The 17,825-nt window shown below is 39.0% G+C and overlaps 1 protein-coding gene across 1 annotated transcript in view; it reads left to right on the top strand.

The window, feature by feature from the left end:
* The window catches only part of DCUN1D4 (defective in cullin neddylation 1 domain containing 4), a 97,921-nt gene extending 81,962 nt beyond the window's left edge, over positions 1-15,959 (top strand). Inside the window, 3 exon segments of the mRNA XM_049886258.1 lie at positions 11,634-11,738; positions 13,868-13,970; positions 14,081-15,959. Coding sequence (XP_049742215.1) covers positions 11,634-11,738; positions 13,868-13,970; positions 14,081-14,136 — 264 coding nt within the window. The 3' untranslated portion in view covers positions 14,137-15,959.
* Positions 15,960-17,825: the final 1,866 nt, after the last annotated feature.

Here is a 17,825-nt window from a genome sequence, read left to right as displayed (position 1 = left end):
TGGATGCAAACTGCTAACCTTTTGGTTAGCAGCCAGGCTCTTAAGCACTGCGCTACCAGGGCTCCCTATAGTTTATATTAAATTTGAAAATTTTTCAGCTTTTATTTCATCAAATATTTTTTTCTTTCCCCCTCTGTTCTCCTTCTGGCACTACAGTTATATTTGTTAGCCTGTTTGGTATTGTCCCGCAAGTCACTGATGCTGTGTTTTTTGGTTTTTTTTAAACCAAACTTTTTTTCACCTCTCTGTTTCATAGGTAGTTTCTATTTACTATTTTCAAATTTAATCTTTTCCTTTGTAGCATCTAATCTACTGTTATTCCCAGTCAGTATATTTTTCATTTTAGATACTGTATTTTTCATCCCTGGAAGGTCCATTTGGGTCTCTCTTATTTCTTCCACTCTTTTCTCATAGTGATGTTTTCTTCCACCTCCTTGAACATCTAGACCATGTTTATAATAGGTATTTTAACAGTGTTGGCTTCTAGTTCCATCGTATTATCCAGCTGCTTTGCATGCCTAGTAGTTTCTTTTATTAGATATTGGATATTGTGAATTTTATTTTGTTGTTTGCTTGATCTTGTTGTATTCCCTTAAATAGTGTTGGATTTTTTCCTGGTACATAAAATTACCTGGAATCAGTTCGATTCTTTGAAACAAATTTAGAGTTTTACCCAGCGTCCTGTGTATTAAGGGATCTCTCCACTCTGGCTTTCGGGAGTACAGATTATTCCCAGCCCTGTATAGGCTTGGGGAATTTCTGCTTATTTATTTTCATTTCTTTTCTGACTCGGGTAGTAGCCTCATGTACAGATAAATATTCAACCAAAGACTTGAGTAGACCATTCACAGATCTCCAGTTCGTCCTCTGTGCAGCTTTCTCCTTGCTGGTATTTTGCCCCACAAATTATAACCTCTCCAAACTCCAAACTCTGTTCCCCTTCAACTTAGCTGGGCTCTGTTTGGGTTCCTTCTGTCTGTGCGATAGTCTGAAAACTGCCTCCACGCAGTAAGCGGTATGATCATAGGACTCTCTTTTTCCCTTCTCTCAGGGATCACGGTCCTCCATTGCCTGTGGTGCAGTGTGTGAAAACCATCATTTCACATATTTTGTCCAGTTTTCTGATTATGGGAAGCAAAAGGGCATATCCGGCCTCCCCCTCCCCCTTTTATTCAACTCTTATTTTTTCTACTACAGAAGCTCTTGGTGATAATATATTAACACAGCAGACCTGTTAAAATCACCTTTTTTTTTTTTTTTAACTGTGCTTTAAGTGAAAGTTTATAGTTCGAGTTAGTTTCGCATGCAAAGATCTACACACAGTTACGTGACCCTAGTCGCTCTCCCTGTAATGTGACAGCATACTCCTCCTTTCTGCCCCGGATTTTCTGTGTCCATTCAACCAGCTCCTGTCCCTTTTTGCCTTCTCATCTTGCCTCTGGATAGGAGCTGCCCATTTAGTCTTACGTATCTACTTGAGCTAAGAAGCATTCTCTTCACAAGTATCATCTCATGTCTTACAGTCAAGTCTAATCTTTGTCTAAAGAGTTGGCTTTGGAAATGGTTTCAGTCCTGGGCTAACAGAGTCTAGGTGCTATATCTTCTGGGGACCCTCCAGTCTTAGTCAGACTGTTAAGTCTGGTCTTCTTACTAGAATTTGAGTTCTGCACCCCACTTGTCTCCTGCTCCATCAGGCACCCTCTGTTGTGTTCCCTGTTAGGGCAGTCATTGGTGGTAGCTGGACACCATTTAGTTCTAGTCTCAGGCTGATGGAGTCTCTAGTTTATGTGGTTCTTTCTATTTCTTAGGCTAATATTTTCCTTGTGTCTTTGGTGTTCTTCATTCTCCTTTGCTCCAGATGGGTTGGGACCAATCGATGTATCTTAGATGGCCACTCACTACCTTTTAAGACCCCAGACGCCACTCTTCAAAGTGGGATGCAGAACATTTCCTTAATCAACTTTGTCATGCCAATTGACCTGGATGTCTTCTGAAACTGTGGTCCCCATACTTCCACCCCTGCTACTCTGTCCTTCAAAGTGTTTGGTTATATTCAGGAAACTTCTTAGCTTTGGGTTTAGTCCAGTTGTGGTGACTCCCACTGTATTGTGTGCTCTCTTTCCCTTCACCTAAGGTAATTCTTATCTACCGTCTAGTTAGAGAATACCCCTCTTCCTCCCTCCCCTCCCTCGTAACCATCAAAGAATGTAAAATCACACTTTTAATAGACATTAAATTTCCTCATACAATTGTAATATCCTAAGTATTATATCCCAAATAACAGTGGCATGTAGTGCATTCAGTATTCTGAGTTATACTTTAATATATGCCTTAGTCTGGGTTCTTCAGAGAAACAAAACCAACCAAGCATATAAATACATACAGAGAGACATTTCCATCAAGGAAATGGCTCATGTGGTTGTAGAGGCTAAAACGTCCATGGGTCACGATAGAGGCTCCTCCTGATCCATGTAGCTACAGGGGCCTGTGAACCCAAGATCAGCAGGTCAGAGAGGGCTCTTGCTCACAGGCTGTGAAGATTGACAGATCCCAAGATCGACAGGCAAGACTGCAGGCAAGCTGCTAGCTCAAGTCCCAAGAGCCTGAGGTCAGACAAACAGGAGCCAGCTGTAGGATCCAGAGCAAGCAAAAGCCCATGAACCTTGCCAGAATGCCTGCTTATATTCAGTGCAGGCCACATGCCCAGTGAAACTCCCTTGCAACTGAATGGCTACTCATAGCAGATCCCATCATAGAGGTGATCATGTTATATGAAATCTCATCATGGAAATGATCACAACATCATACTACTGCCAAACTACATCATAACTGCCAAACCACTCAGAATCATGGACCAGCCAAGTTGACACACAACCTTGCCCATCACAATATATCAGGAAATAAATTATAATACAATACCAGAAATAAAGGTAAAATAGTTCCTATAGCATCTCTCAACAGAAATTGCAGTCCCAAGGGTGTGACAGTTTCATTCCCCATCTTCCAGCCTTGTAGTCAATTAAAAGTAGTATTTGGCTATAAAGTTCTATTATTTTTCTCCTAGTGTTTCTTTGACTTGAACTTACAGTTTTACAGATATCATAGAGTCATGGAACTTAAGGGCTGAAAGAAACCTTAAGAGGCCATCTGGTCTAGTCTTTGGTCTTGTCATTATGCAGAGGATGAAACTGAGAGCAAGAGAGGTTGAGGCAGCATGAGACCCCAGGGTTTTGCAGGCCAGTGTCCTCTCTACAGAGTCACACCATTTTCCCTGACCATCACCATCCTATGGCATCTTCTTGAAGCTAAATCCGTCGCCGTTGAGTCAATTCTGACTTATAGTGACCCTATAGGACAGAGTAGAACTACCCTATAGGGTTTCCAGTCTTTACGGAAGCATACTGCCACATCCTTCTCCCATGGAGCATCAGGTGGGTTCGAACTGCGCCACCTGAGCTCCTTTAGAGGAAGTTGGTAAGGTATTAATGTGTAAACCACAGCCGATTCTCTCATACAAGTGGATTTTGTCTCAGTATTTCAGTGTATTGAAGTTGTAAAGGATTTCCTTTTACTTGGATCCACAGTCAGCACACACAGAAGCAGCAGTCAAGAAATCAAGCAACACATTGCAGTAGACAAACCTGCTCCAAAAGACCTCTTTAAAGTGTCAGAAAGTAAAGATGTCACTTTAGGGACTAAGGTGCACCTGACCCCGAGCTGTGGTGTTTTCAGTCACTTCATTTGTGTGTGAAAGCTGGACAGTGAATAAGGAAGACAGAAGAAGAATTGATACCTTTGAATTACAGTGTTGGCAAAGAATATTGGACATAGCATGGACTGCCAGAAGAATGAATAATCTGTCTTTGAAGAAGTACAGACAGAAAGCTCATTAGAAGTGAGGGTGGCAAGACTATATCTCACATACTTTGGACATGTTATCAGGAGAGACCAGTCCCTGGAGAAGGACATCGTGCTTGGTAGAGTGTCATCAAAAAAGAGGAAGACCCTCAACAAGATGGACTGACACAGTGGCTGCAACAGTGGGCTCAAACATAATGATAATTGTGAGGATCGCACAGGACCAGGCAGCGTTTCGCTTTGTGGTACAGGGTTGCTCAAGTTGGAACCAACTTGACGTCACCTGACAGCAACAACAGCATTTTTATGCATAGGGAATTTTTTTCCCAATGCAATTTTTATTTATTGTAAAAGCAAATAATATTATCTGGATTACTTTAAATATAATAGCCTTTTTTTAATTCCTCTTTTAAAAAGGGCCTAGTGAGAACAATACAATTAGATAAAGAGAATGGTATAAAAGACTAAGGAAACCCTGGTGGTGTAGTGGTTAGGAGCTACGTCTTGCAAACGAGGTTGGCAGTTCGAATCCATCAGGCGCTAGTTGGAAACTCTATGGGGCAGTTCTACTCTGTCCTCTCCGGTCACTATGAGTTGGAATCGACTCGACGGCAATGGGTGTAAAAGACTAAATACACTAATTTTTCCACACATCTGAGAATAGTTACTAAATATCAATAAATACGATTTTTCTACATTCTCTCTGGTAGAGGCAAGCTATTACGCTGAAGGTCATGTAGAGAGTTGACACTTAGAATTTAAGAAAAGATTGGGATAAGCGAAGCACTGATCAGCAACAGCCTTGAGGGCCTTGCTGGGAGTGGAGGCTGAATTGACAGTGTTGCTGTTCTCCTTAGCAGTAGGATTTTTTCTAACACAAAGTTTCAGTCTTGATGCAGAAAAAAAAAGAGATTAATACAGTGGGACAGATTCAGAGTGAGAAGTTTATGGGCTGAGAGGACAGAAGGTAACTGAGAGGAGCTGTCCTAGAGGGACTGATGTGATTCCAGATGGACTTGGGAAGGACATGAAGTTAGAGAAAAGTTGCTAGAAAGAGGGAAAGGGAAACCTTCAAGGTCAGAATGAGAGGTTTCTCTGAGGGGAGAAAAAAACCCTTGCATTCCTACTTAAAAAATAAACCTTTAAGAAGTTGTAATGAGTCATTTGATTTTTGACAAGAGTGCTAAGTCCATTGAAAGAAGAGTCTTCAATAAACGATGCTGGGAAAATTGGATTTCCAGATTAGAAAAATAAAATAGGATCCATTCCTCACACCATGCACAAAAACAAATTCAAAATGAATTAAGGACCTAAATATGTGAACTAAAACAATAAAATTCTTAGAAGGAAAAGCAGGGACAACGCTGTCAGTCAGGCCTAGCCTTTAACAATGGATTAGCTAATATAACAAGCACATACCGCAAAAGACAAAATAAATAAATGGGACCTAATAAAAATTAAAAACTTTAGTTCATCAAAAGACTTCACCAAAAAAAATGAAAAGACAAGCTACCTACTGGAGGAGAATATCTTCAGAAACCATATAGCCAACAAGAACCTAATAGCCAAAATACATATAAAACTTGGGCAGCTTAACAACAAAAAGACAAATAACCCAATCGTAAAATGGGTGAAGGACTTGCATAGGCATCTTTACCAAAGAGGACATTCAAATGGCCACCAAACACATGAAAAGATGCTCAGTGTCATTAGCCACTGGAGAGTTGCCAATCAAAACCACAATGAGACACCATTTCACTCCCACTAGGATGACTAAAATAGATTAAAAAAAAAAAAAAACCAGAAAATAGCAAATGTTGGCAAAGATGTGGAGAAATTGAAACCCTTACCCATTGCTGGTGGGAATGCTAAATGGTATAGCCATTGTGGAAAACAGTTTAGTGGTTCCTCAAAAAAACTAAAAATAGAACTACCATCCAAACCAAAAACCAAACCTGTTGCCATCGAGTTGATTCTGACTCATAGCAATCCTATAGCACAGACTAGAACTGCCCCCATAGGGTTTCCAAGGAGCACCTGGTGGATTTGAACTGCTAACCATTTGGTTAGCAGCTGTAGCTCTTAACCACTATGCCACCAAGGTTTCCAGAACTACCATAAACCAAACAACCAAACCCGGGGCCGTCAAGTCGATTCCAACTCATGGTATATGATCCAGCAATTTCATTCCTAGGTACGCATCCAAAAGACTTGAAAGCAGAGACTCAAATAGAGACTGACTCACCAGTGTTCATTGCAGCATTATTCACAACAGCAAAAAGGTAGAAACAACTTACATGCTCATCAGCAGATGAATGGGTAAACAAAATGTGGTACATGCATATAATGGAATACTACTTAGTCAGTAGGAGAAATGAAGCCTTGATACATGCCACGTTATGAATGGAGTTGGAAGACATTATGATGAGTGAAGTAAGTCGCAAAAGGACAAATACTGTATGACCTCACTTACAAAAAAAAAAGACAAGTGTGTAGAGAATATCAAATATACCATGAACTGCTGGAAGAACAAATGAGTCTTGGAAGAAGTACATCCAGAGTGCTCCTTCGAAGCGAGGATGGTGAGATTTTGTCTCACGTACTTGGACATGTTATTAGGAGGGGCCGCTCCCTGGGAAAGGACATCATACTTGGTAATATAGATGGTCAGTGAAAAAGAGGAAGACCCTCAGGGAGATGGATTGACACAGTGGCTACAACAGTGGGCTCAAACATAGTAACGATTGTGAGGGTGGCGCAGGACTGGGCAGTGTTTCATTCTGTTGTACATAAGGTTGCTGTGAGTTGGAACCAACTCGACAGCACCTAACAACAACAACAATGCAGAACAAAGTTTATTGGTGGTTACCAGGGGAGGAAGGGGGGGGGTTAACGGTGATGGAGATAATGCGTTGATTGAGGGTAGAGTTGCACCGCTGATTATTTTAATTGCTGTCAGTAAGTTGTACACCCATAAAAAGTTGGACTGCAAAAGTTGTGTGATAGCTATATTTACAACAATGACAGAAAAAAGAAAGAGTAGCTGCTGAGGCTGATTATGTACAACCAAAAACTTCGTGGGATTTGATTTCTTGGCTTGGACATCCTGGTTAATTGGCTTAATAACCAGCTTAGTACCTCTGTTCTACCTCCTAGTTCGATGTGTAGCGTCTTGGGTCTTAAAAGCTTACAAGCTGGCCATCCAAGGCACAATTGGTCTTTATTCACTTGGAACAACAGAGTTAGGGACAGGAGGATATGGAATGTGTGGCTAATTGCCTCCATGAACAACTGTCTCCTTTACCATAAGATAAGAAAAACTGGATGGTGCCCAGCTACTATTACTGAACATTTTAATCAAAAATTCTATAGGAGAGCACTAATCAAAAGGGGGAAAGTGTAGAACAAAATTTCAAATTCTCATGGACTCCAGACTTCCTGGAGCCGTGAAGGTTGAATGAACTACTGAAACTATCTCCCTGATACAATCTTTAAACTTTAAACCTGAAGTTTTCTTAAAACCAAACAATAGTTTAGCTTAACTGGTAAGAAACGTCTACCTTGAACATTGGGATGGTTATGGTTATGGTTGTATGTCAGCTTGGCTGGGTCATGATTCTCAGTTCCTGGTTCAGAATACATAATTGAACCATTCTTTGCTGACATTACTTAGGTGTCTATAAACCTCAAGTTTGAAATAATGGCTTATTTCCTGAGAATAGTGCTTACGGTGATAGAATATGATTGTGCCATATAAAATGACAAGGAAGAACTGTGACTACGGTGCAGATTTTTTTTCCCCCTTTTTGTTTTAAAGGAATTGTCAAGAGTTGAGCTTAAGTAATTGGTTTGTAAACATTGTTATCTGTAAACTAATGCTGGCTGGGTTCTAAGAGCATAATTATTTCAGGTTTGTTTTTCCCAATGTGATGGCACTCTCGAGTTTTCTGACTTTGCTTTTTTAATGTGTGTTTTTTTTTTTTTAAATCCTCATTCAGAAAACTTATTTCCTATATTTTCAGCTTCCTAATCTGAACCACGATGTTTAAGATTTGAGTTCTCTATCCTGTGTTCTTTTTACTTGGGTAGCTATGTTAGAGAGGACTGACTGCCTTTTCTTTTTATCCGTTTTTGTAATGCCTGTGGTCTCAGATGATGTGATATATGTTACAGGTCTTCAGTTTAGGCCTTTTTATTTCACACACCGACTTCTGACTCGACTGTCGCCATTTACGTTTGTGAATCGTGGTTGCTTGTGTGTTGTTTCTTGAGTCCTGACTAATCTCTTGAAAATCCTCATAATTTTTCCCCCCTGTTAAAAATATTTTTCTTTGTAAGTTTAATAATTCAAGATTGCTCTTCACATACAACTCCTGAGCTATTAATACTTCATGGAAATTGGAAACAGTTGGGGGCCTCTGATAAACCATATCTAATACCTAGGTGTTTGAAAACTTACTTTGTAATAATCATATTTACATGTTGGTTAACTACCTAATTGTTTTGTGTCACAAGAAAAAATACTTTTCACATTTTAATGGGAAGATGTATACTGTAACAGTCTTACATAAACAAAAACTCCTTTGATGTTAGGACTCCAAATCAGTCCTTAATAAAACTGCTGTTCTTCTCTACTGTATATTACCTGTTTAGGGAATGCATTTATGCTATATGTAAAACCTAACTTCCTGGAACATTTGCAATAAGATCTTTTGGTTTTGCAGCTGTATTATTAGAGGCCTGATTTTGTTCTGTAACTGCTGTTTTTAATCTATATTTAAGGAGGTAGATTCTAGTTGTGTACTGTGTGGGGTGGGTACATCCTTGTTGTATAGAACCTATTCAGCTTCTATTATTTGAAAATAAAACAAAATTAACTTTAAAGTTTATGCATACCTACTCATCTTGGGATAGGAAATGGACAGGTAGGACAGTTCCCATTTCTTTCTCCTTAAATTTTGACAAGCCTTCTGGGGATGCTGGTTGACCCCTTGACAGGCCATCTCAAGGTACTTCTGCTTAGATTCCAACCTTAGGACACAGGAATCTATTGGTCTGCCCCTGCTCCTTGGCACTCCATGGGCAGAGGGTCACAGGAGTGGTCGGTGTTGACATTGTACTATTAAATCCCTTGCCAGGAGCTTCTGAGTGTCTTTGCTGTACTCCTAGAATTTGTTAAGGTGATTATTAAGGGGAAAAAAAAAAAGCCCATAACGTTGATGGCTACCATATAGCAATCTGGGAACTTGTTTCATTTTTAACTGGGGATCCCTTTGCAGAGAATGCTATTATGGTCATTGTCAGGGAGCCGTCTGAGAGTGTCTCTACTTTGATGTGTAGCAGATGTTTGCTGTGGTGTTTCTGACTGTGTGGCTCCCAGGAATTTTGAGTGTTTCTGGTTTTGCTCGTTTGCACATAGCCTCAAGTCCACCTACAGGCAATGTTGGTGATCAGTTGAGATGCCACTATTCGGATTGTGAGTGCATCTATAATATCTTTCTCTTGTTTGCTAGGCAGAAGATGGTGTTAGTGATTGCGAGCTGCTGTCTGGCACCTTTGCAGAGCAGGAGTAAGTGAGTGCTGTTCAGCTTTCCAACCCTGTGAGTCTAATGCCTTTCCTCCATGTTTTGGCACCACTGCCAAACACATGCATTGAAATCCTTCATGATCATCAGTTTGTCAGATGATTATATTGTTGCAAAGAGTCTGTCCAGGTCCTTTGTACCTTTTTTTTTTTTTTTTGTCACCTTAGTGTATGTCCATTGTGATGGGGACATAGGCATTGATGATGTTGAAACAAGGCACAATATATATCAAGGCAAGACTAGATATTTTGGGTTCAGTGAATGATTCAAACTCCCCAGAGGGAAAACTGTTCCAGAGCAACAGTGTTGTCAGCCTAGTGCTGCAGATCTGTTGTTCAACAAATGGACTGTGGCCCAGTTCTGCAGGGCCACATGTGTTTCTCAACAGTTTACTCATTTTTCTTTTGGATTGCTTCATAGTGTGATGTGCTGTTGCTGTCTGTCACACTTACGATACAGGGTAAGAGGAAGTTTTCCATTTGCTTGCACAGTGTATTGCAGAAGCGTAAGCCCTTGAAATACAACAAACCAATGAGGTTGAGTTGGTGAAAGGTGGACGATTGCTACAGCACCTTTTGTACCATCCTCTTCTCCACCGGGAGTGGGTGCTGCAGCCCTGAGCAGCATGCTATACATGGCCAGGGGACAAGCAAATAGAACGCTGTGGAAAGAAGGCCCCACCTGTTTGCATAATCTGTTGCTGTCCAGTCGATTCCAACTCATGCAATGCTATAGGACAGAGTAAAACTGCTCCTTAGGGTTTCCAGGGAGCACCTGGTGGATTCAAACTGCCAATCTTTTGGTTAGCAGCCAAGCTCTTACCACTGGGTCTGATTGCATAGAGCTGTGGAATTGGAGTTCCCACCCTCACCCCCCACCCCCACCATCATCAGACTTAAGTTGTGTGGCCTTTAACGGAGAAGGGTGACATGGAGCCATCTAGCCTGGTCTCTTCATGAATGCTTGTTTTATGGCTGGGACCAAAAAACAGACCTATTGCACATCTTCCTTCGCAGCAAGTTTCCATATCTTCATCTACTTTGTTTGCTGTTGTTGAGTATTAACTCCTACGCTTTTAGATTCAGTGCCATGATCAGAAATTCTTTATGTTCTAAAGAGCACTTCTCTGTTAGAGCCATGGAGGTAACGTTACTTTTCAGGAGGTATGTGTATGGCTGCATATGTGACTGACAGTGGTAGTCACAGCATCGTCCCTTGACTTGGTAAACATTTATGTTCCGCCCAAAACTGGATATGTCAGGCATTTTCTCCCTTTGTAGAAAAGCACTTTTGCAAATTCCCACTATAGTTAAAGATACCACATGGAGGCTAGCTTTGACTATGTAAGATTACCACTTACAGTTCCAGAGTGAAAACCTATCAGAAGGATAGGAATGAGAAATTAGGATCCTCGACTGCAAATATAGTGGGAATGAACGTAATCTTCTCATATTCAAGTTCACGTACTATCTCTTTTCTGATTTCCTTGTGGAGTGTTGTCTTTCACTTGGCTACTAGTCAGGACTATTCTGCTAGGAGATTCACGTCTAACAAATCTAAGGTAAGGAGGACTGCAGAGATAGACACGCTACTTTCCCACAAAGAGGGTGGACGAATGCATCCTCTTATTTGGAGGGATAATCCAGAGCTCCAAGATTTTATCTTGAGCCAAATTTAATTTCAACATGTTTCGGTATAAGAAAAATATTTACTAATGAAGTAGAATTGTTGAAAAGTGGCTCTTACTAAGGAAACTTGACTCCTAAGCATGGAAATTGAAGTCTTTTAAACTCCATTGAGTTAAGTTACAGGCTTTGGGGTCAACAATTATGATTTTGATAATTATCGTAAATGTCAAATAAGCAAGCGATTGAGTTACAGATTTTGACTTATACCATGAAATACTTTGGATACTGCTGCTATATAATTAATTGATTTTGTGTTAGGGTGATCATTCAATTGACATAAGTCTTTCCCACAGTGAATTTATATAGTATCTAAAATGATGGGACCTTCCATTGTCTTTGGCTACCTCCCCTCTCCTGGCCTTAGTCCCAATTCAGAGTTTTTATGGTATATGATAAATGAGCTATTTACTAATTTGTCATTGAAGTTAAATACAAAATTTGGATTACTGGAATTTATTATTTGGGGGCATCCGGCTCATCCTTGTTTTTGTTTATTAAACAGGAAAAGGACCAGCGCAGCCTAGACATAAACACTGCCAAGTGCATGTTGGGACTGTTATTAGGAAAAATCTGGCCCCTTTTTCCAGTTTTTCACCAATTCTTAGAGGTACCAAATTGTTATTTTATGAAATGTATGTTTGTTTGCTTAGAACTACCAAATATATTTATTTAACCATATTATACAATTTTCGTTTGCTGTACTTTTCTGCCTGTAGGAATTATGGCGACAGAGTGGTCAGTGAGCAGCTACCTGTTTTCTGAGTATGTCTGCGTATGTGTTTTACATTGTGTTACATCATTCTGTGTTAGACGCTTCAGAAACAGCCACAGCTGTGTCCTTTCTGTCCTTTCTCCTTCCCATTTTAAGAGCTTTACTTTTGTTGAAATTTACTGCTCTTTATAGCAATAGATTTCTTTTCTCTTGTGGCTTTAGATGAATTTCCATTTTTATTAAGCAAAAGTTAAAAACAAAAAAAAGAGCCATCTGCCTTGTTACTGACGTTATTATAGGGTGTTACAAGTTTATAATCTACTCTTACTGACTCTTATCTCCAACTGACTTGGAGACCTTCTATCAATTTAAATATTAGGCAAAATGGCAGTATATCCTTCAGCTTAACTTTTTTTCGGATCTGTATTGGAAACAGCCCAATACTTTATTCCGTCATTGTTGGTTGGTTGGTTGCTTTAAGCACTGACGATCAAAACTTTCGAGCCACTGGTTATTAGCAGCTGTTTTTGATGAAATGTAACACTGGAAGTATTTCAGACGTAAGTTTGATTTACTTGGGTTATCATATGTGGCATCCTCATTGCCCTCCCCCGTCTCGAACCCTTTTTTAATAATGTCCTTTGCTTGCAAGGATGAAGGTGTTGGGTCTTTGGAAGATCCTGGGCCCTACCTTGACTCCAGCTTCACTCTTGAAATAAACTTTACTATTTAAGTAATGGTCTAGAAAAACTGACAACAAATCTGATTCTTTGAGGACTGTTATTAGAACTTGCTTTTAACGTTACTAACTGGGACTTCTCAGGAAAGGCATAAAAACCAGCCTTAATATAAGTATTTACATACACGATAGTCCATATCTAAAAATGAAAATGAACTGTTCCAGTGTCTCTGAGAAGCCCATGAGGTATGTGAGCTCTATTTGAAAATAGATTCTTATTCTCAGAGTTTAGCAGGATTTGAGTATGGAGGGTTCTTTGGTGGAAAGGCCTTGCCTTGAGCAAATTTGACTTCGCACAATTCAGGAGCATCGTTGACTGTTTCAATTATTGGTTTTTGCATTTAGTTGCTTAGAAAATTAAACTTGTGATCTGTGCTTTGTTCTCTTTCTCTTTCTAGTTACTTATGTTAGTTTGCATTTTTCTTTTAAAAGGGGACAGTAATCCTTTAGCTTCTTGATTTCAGCTTTTCCTTGTTTGCATCCTGAAAACCATTGGCTCAACTCTCTTTGCTTTTCATGTACTTGTACTGTTTTATTATGTTCCTGATTTTAGTGATTTGAGGGTTTAAAAATTGTTAGTTCTGAATTTTATTTTTAAATTTTTGTCCAGGGATATTGTATTTTAAAATATACATATTGCATATTTCTTCTCTGAGAGGAATAGAAGAACTACGTTGTGGCAATTCTGGTTTCTTTTATGATCAGATTCAAGTCTTGAATTATTAGAACAGTAATTTTCTTCCATGGCAAGAGCACCAGGTTCTGAGACCACTCGCACCGCTTAGTGATTTCCTGTCGAATGACCCTCTGCGGCGCTTACCTGAAGCTGACGACTCAGCAGTGAGCAGTGCTAATCACATCGGGGATTATGGATGGGAGCTATCCTTTATTTAGAACTCACTTCGCACCAAACACTGAATGAAGTGCTTTACATAAATTACATAAATGATCTGTTTTAATCCTTGCAACCTCTATGAAGTAGATATTATCCCCATAAGGCTTTTGCAGCCTAAAACTTTCACTTGTAAGGACATAAAATCATGTTTCTTTGATGTGCTTGCCATTTTATTTTGAGTCCCCATAAAATTATTGTAATGACACATTGTCATCTTAAATTCTGCTCTTGCTGTCCCTCACCATCCTCCTCACTTGGTGCTTAGCACACCTTCAATGGAAGAGTCAACCTTACATGAACTTGATTAAGTTTTGATTCATACAGTGCTTGAAACCCTCCCATTCGTTGATTTTAAGTGTCAGTAATTCATACTACTTTTTCCTCCATCAGCAATCAAAATATAAAGTCATTAACAAAGACCAGTGGTGCAATGTGCTGGAGTTCAGCAGAACAATTAATCTTGACCTCAGCAACTACGACGAAGATGGAGCATGTAAGTACCGGTGCTGGGCGTCGCTCAGTCCTCCCCATCTGTGTGCGGTCACACATCCTGCTCCTCAGGAAAAGCCTCACAGCCACGATGTTTTCTCTCTTTCTCTTCAGGGCCAGTTTTGTTGGACGAGTTTGTGGAATGGTATAAAGACAAGCAGATGTCATAGGACTTTATGCATAGCAGCGAGAGAGTCACTGTTACCACAGTTCTGTCAACCATTAGCCATAAATTGCTGTTTGTATCAAAGCGCATGCGGCTTTTCTTGCACTGTCTCCCTTTTGTAGGGACGTTTTGGTGTTTGCTATTGAATGGGCCAGCTCTGCTTGCTGTGTGGCATTGTTCTCTTGGAAGGCTGCTTTGCAGTTTGTATTTACACTACAGATGGTGAATTTGCCAACGTCCTCACTGTGATTATGTGTATATTGCTGTTTAAATTTTGTATATGTGTATAAAAAGAAAATGCTTCACCTAGAGATTATTTCTGCAAAAATGAATTGTAAAAATAATTTTGTGGCATATTTCTAGTCCCTTTTTTCAAATGAACCTGTTATATTTTATTTGGTCTCAAATGTAGCATTTCAGAAGAAAAGACAAAACAACTGTTACCGTGAGCAAACATTGCCAGAATTAACCTTATTGCTTTAAGAGGCCAATTTTTGGAGGGAGGAGGGAGTTATAACTTCTCAGCAGCATATGCCAAATGTCATTTGGTTTTCTTAACAAAAGTAAAATGATGAGAGCTGTAATTATTTGAACACAGAGATGTGTACCATGCTATATAAATCATTTCCACTCTGCAAGGTACAGTTTTTTATTTTGTAATGTTAAAACTATAGTAGTTTGGATACAGGTACAGATGAACAAATTAAAATTGCACCTTTTTTTTTTTTCCTTAACAGGGTTTAAATTCTAAAATGTCCTTAGCGGTTTTTGTTTTGTTTTTTTTTTTTCCTTTTGCATTCTTCTAGTCAGTGTTTGGTCTACTGTTGCTTTCTATGCCATTCTAAGTAAAATTTATTTTGCTTCCCCCGTGAAAACCTAATGGTTTGCAGGCAATTTGTAACTACAGAGCACTTTTAGTTGTGGATTGAATTTTTAGTTAAACTTCCATGATGTCTAATTTCCTAGGTTTTTTGGAAAAAGAAATATACCATAAGTGAGAGATTTTTGTTTTCCTTTTTTTTTTTTCTTGTTTGTCTCTCTCATGCTAGGCTTCTCCTGCCAGAATGTCCATTGCAGGCAGTGGACACGAAACCACCAGCATTGAGTTAAGTCTAATAGACGATAGGACCTTTTTGGGGAGGGGCCGCTTGTCATTACCTGAGTAATTTGTGCAGAAAGGTTATAGCCATTATTTATGTGAATGAGGAAGCATGTTGATATTTTTAGGCTTGTATTTTATGTCTTTTTTTTTTTTCCTTATTCTTCTTTAGAAGATCTATAGATAACATGTTTTTTCCCCCAACTATCTGGTGCTATTGAATGACTATTCCAGTCCCTAAAGTTTTGTGAAAACACAAAAATCTAATGATTTAACCAAGTAAAAAGCTAACGATGCATTTGAACAAGTGAAAGCTATAGTTGTGAACACGATGCATGATTGAACATGTAAGGATTGGAAGAGGATTGGATTATTTAGAAATCTGCCCCAAAAGTCCTGTAGATTAAATGTGAACCTTTAAATGGCATTCCGTGAGTAAAGCACACAATGCTACCCCTGACCATTATTTCACAGTTGCTTTGTGAACAGTGTTCAGGTTTTCAGCTTATTTTTTTCCTCACTGAACCACCAAAGACAGAGCTTTTGTATGTAGATAGAGTGTGTGTGCATAAGCAAAATCATGGTATGGCAGAATGCAACTACTTCCTTTCTTCAAACCAAGTAGAAAGGTTTGGTTTGCTGTGAAATAGGACGTTTCAAATGCTCTGTAGTGACTAAGCATACTTAATCATTCCTTGCTTGTAGACCCACCTTACAGATTAATACTAGTTTGTACAAATTACTATCTGAAAAGAATGGAAAATGTTTACAGCCAGCAGCAGTTATTAAGACCACTGTGTTGAAAGGGGCTCCATGGATGTGTATGGATTCGAGTGGTGATTGGCCAGAGGCGGACTTGGACATGTGGAGAACTTAATTCATTTTTCAGACGGATCCCATAAAGTTAACAAAGTTAACAAATCACACTTTCAAAGCAGCAGTTCTTAAATTTGATCAACTGCAGTTTTGCTTAAGGCAAATAGAAATCAGAGATGAAATTGTTTAACAAGTGAATTTTTGAAACACTAAGCAGAGTTAATTCTCAAATAAAAGGATTGTTGCAAGGGGAGATGTTGCATTTCATACACAATCAGCGTTTTGATGATAGAGTAGAAAACCCAAGTAAAAACTGTTTCATGGTGCATAAGATGAAGTATTCCAGAGGGGTAATCTTGCATCCTTAGAAAACTTCAGATAATCTTTAAACTCCCTTAAATTAAGCTCTGTGACTACTGGGTTACAGAGTGTTTGCCTTTGGTTTTCTTGATTTTGTGTAGTTAACTTTAAAGGGAGAAAAAAGGGATCAGACAATTATAATTTTTCTTAAAACTGTCTCCTTGTTACACAGAATTGGTGAACAATCATCAAGCATTTATTTACTGGCTAATGTTAAATACGTTAGGATCCCTTCGTCTGCGTTTTCTTTAGTACCGAGCTAAGTCACCTCCCTTTTTCTCCCCTTCCCTTGTATTTTGAACTCCACGTTGCAATACTCTGTGATAACAGAATACCATTCTTAGATGTTTACTGCTGCGGTAGGTCAGAAATCTCATTATTTGATTTGCCACAAGCACCCGCTAATGTTACGTGCATCTTTTTTGAAGCATGAACTATGAATTAAGGTTTTATAAATCTGAGTAGACAGATCTCTAGATTCTGGTTCAATAACAGATTTCTGTTGCCTCTGTCTCCATTTTAACAGAACTTTTGAAGTTTATACCCAAAAGCTTTAAAGATTAGTTTGTTCCCTTGATTTTAATTCTTACAACTGCTGAAATACCTCTGTAAGCCTTATCCTTTATCCTTTCAAATGTTGTATAATAAATGTATAGACTTCATTGACCAACTAAAATGTTGGGTGTCTGTAAATGAGACCAAAACATGGGTTGCTTTTTTTCATACAATAATTTCTATTCGGGGTTACTGTTAAATGAACAGCAACTAACCTGTAACTGTGAATGCTTCATGTCGTCAGTATTTGCATTACATCCATAAAAGTATGCAAGTCCTGTGACTCCCAGCTTAACTAAAATACTGTTATGCCACCTAACTTGAGTACAGCAAACTGGTTTTAGGTTTTAATTAATGGAATTGATGTAAAATGATATCCCACAAATAAAAAGTATTGTGTTTGGTTTCAGAACTGATTTGTGAATTCTTTCTTTTTCTTCAAAAACCATCCCAGGTGGTCTTTATGGTATCTTATATTTTTTGTCCTTTTTTATTTTTCCCCACTTTATTGCAAAATTTCAAAGCTACGGGGAAAAAAATGCAAGACTATACCTACCTACCACCTAGATTTTCTACTTGTTACCATTTTGCCATGTTTACCTCCCGACCAAGTGTGTGTGTCCATGTGTGTGTGCATACTTCTTTCTATAGATTAACTTCTTCCTGAATCATTTGAGAGTAAATCACAACATCATAACACTTAAAACCTAGTATTTCAAAACAGGGACATTCTGCAATAACCATGATAAAATGATCGTACTAGGAATTAGGCAGTACTATTCTCTAGCATACCAAAAAAACAAACCAATTGCCGTCAACCCTGTTCTAACTCATGGTGACCCAATGTTGCAGAGCAGAACTAT

The sequence above is a fragment of the Elephas maximus genome, chromosome 5 (assembly GCF_024166365.1).
Source record: "Elephas maximus indicus isolate mEleMax1 chromosome 5, mEleMax1 primary haplotype, whole genome shotgun sequence".
Lineage (NCBI taxonomy): Eukaryota > Metazoa > Chordata > Mammalia > Proboscidea > Elephantidae > Elephas > Elephas maximus.
This window is presented reverse-complemented; position numbering and strand designations above follow the sequence as displayed.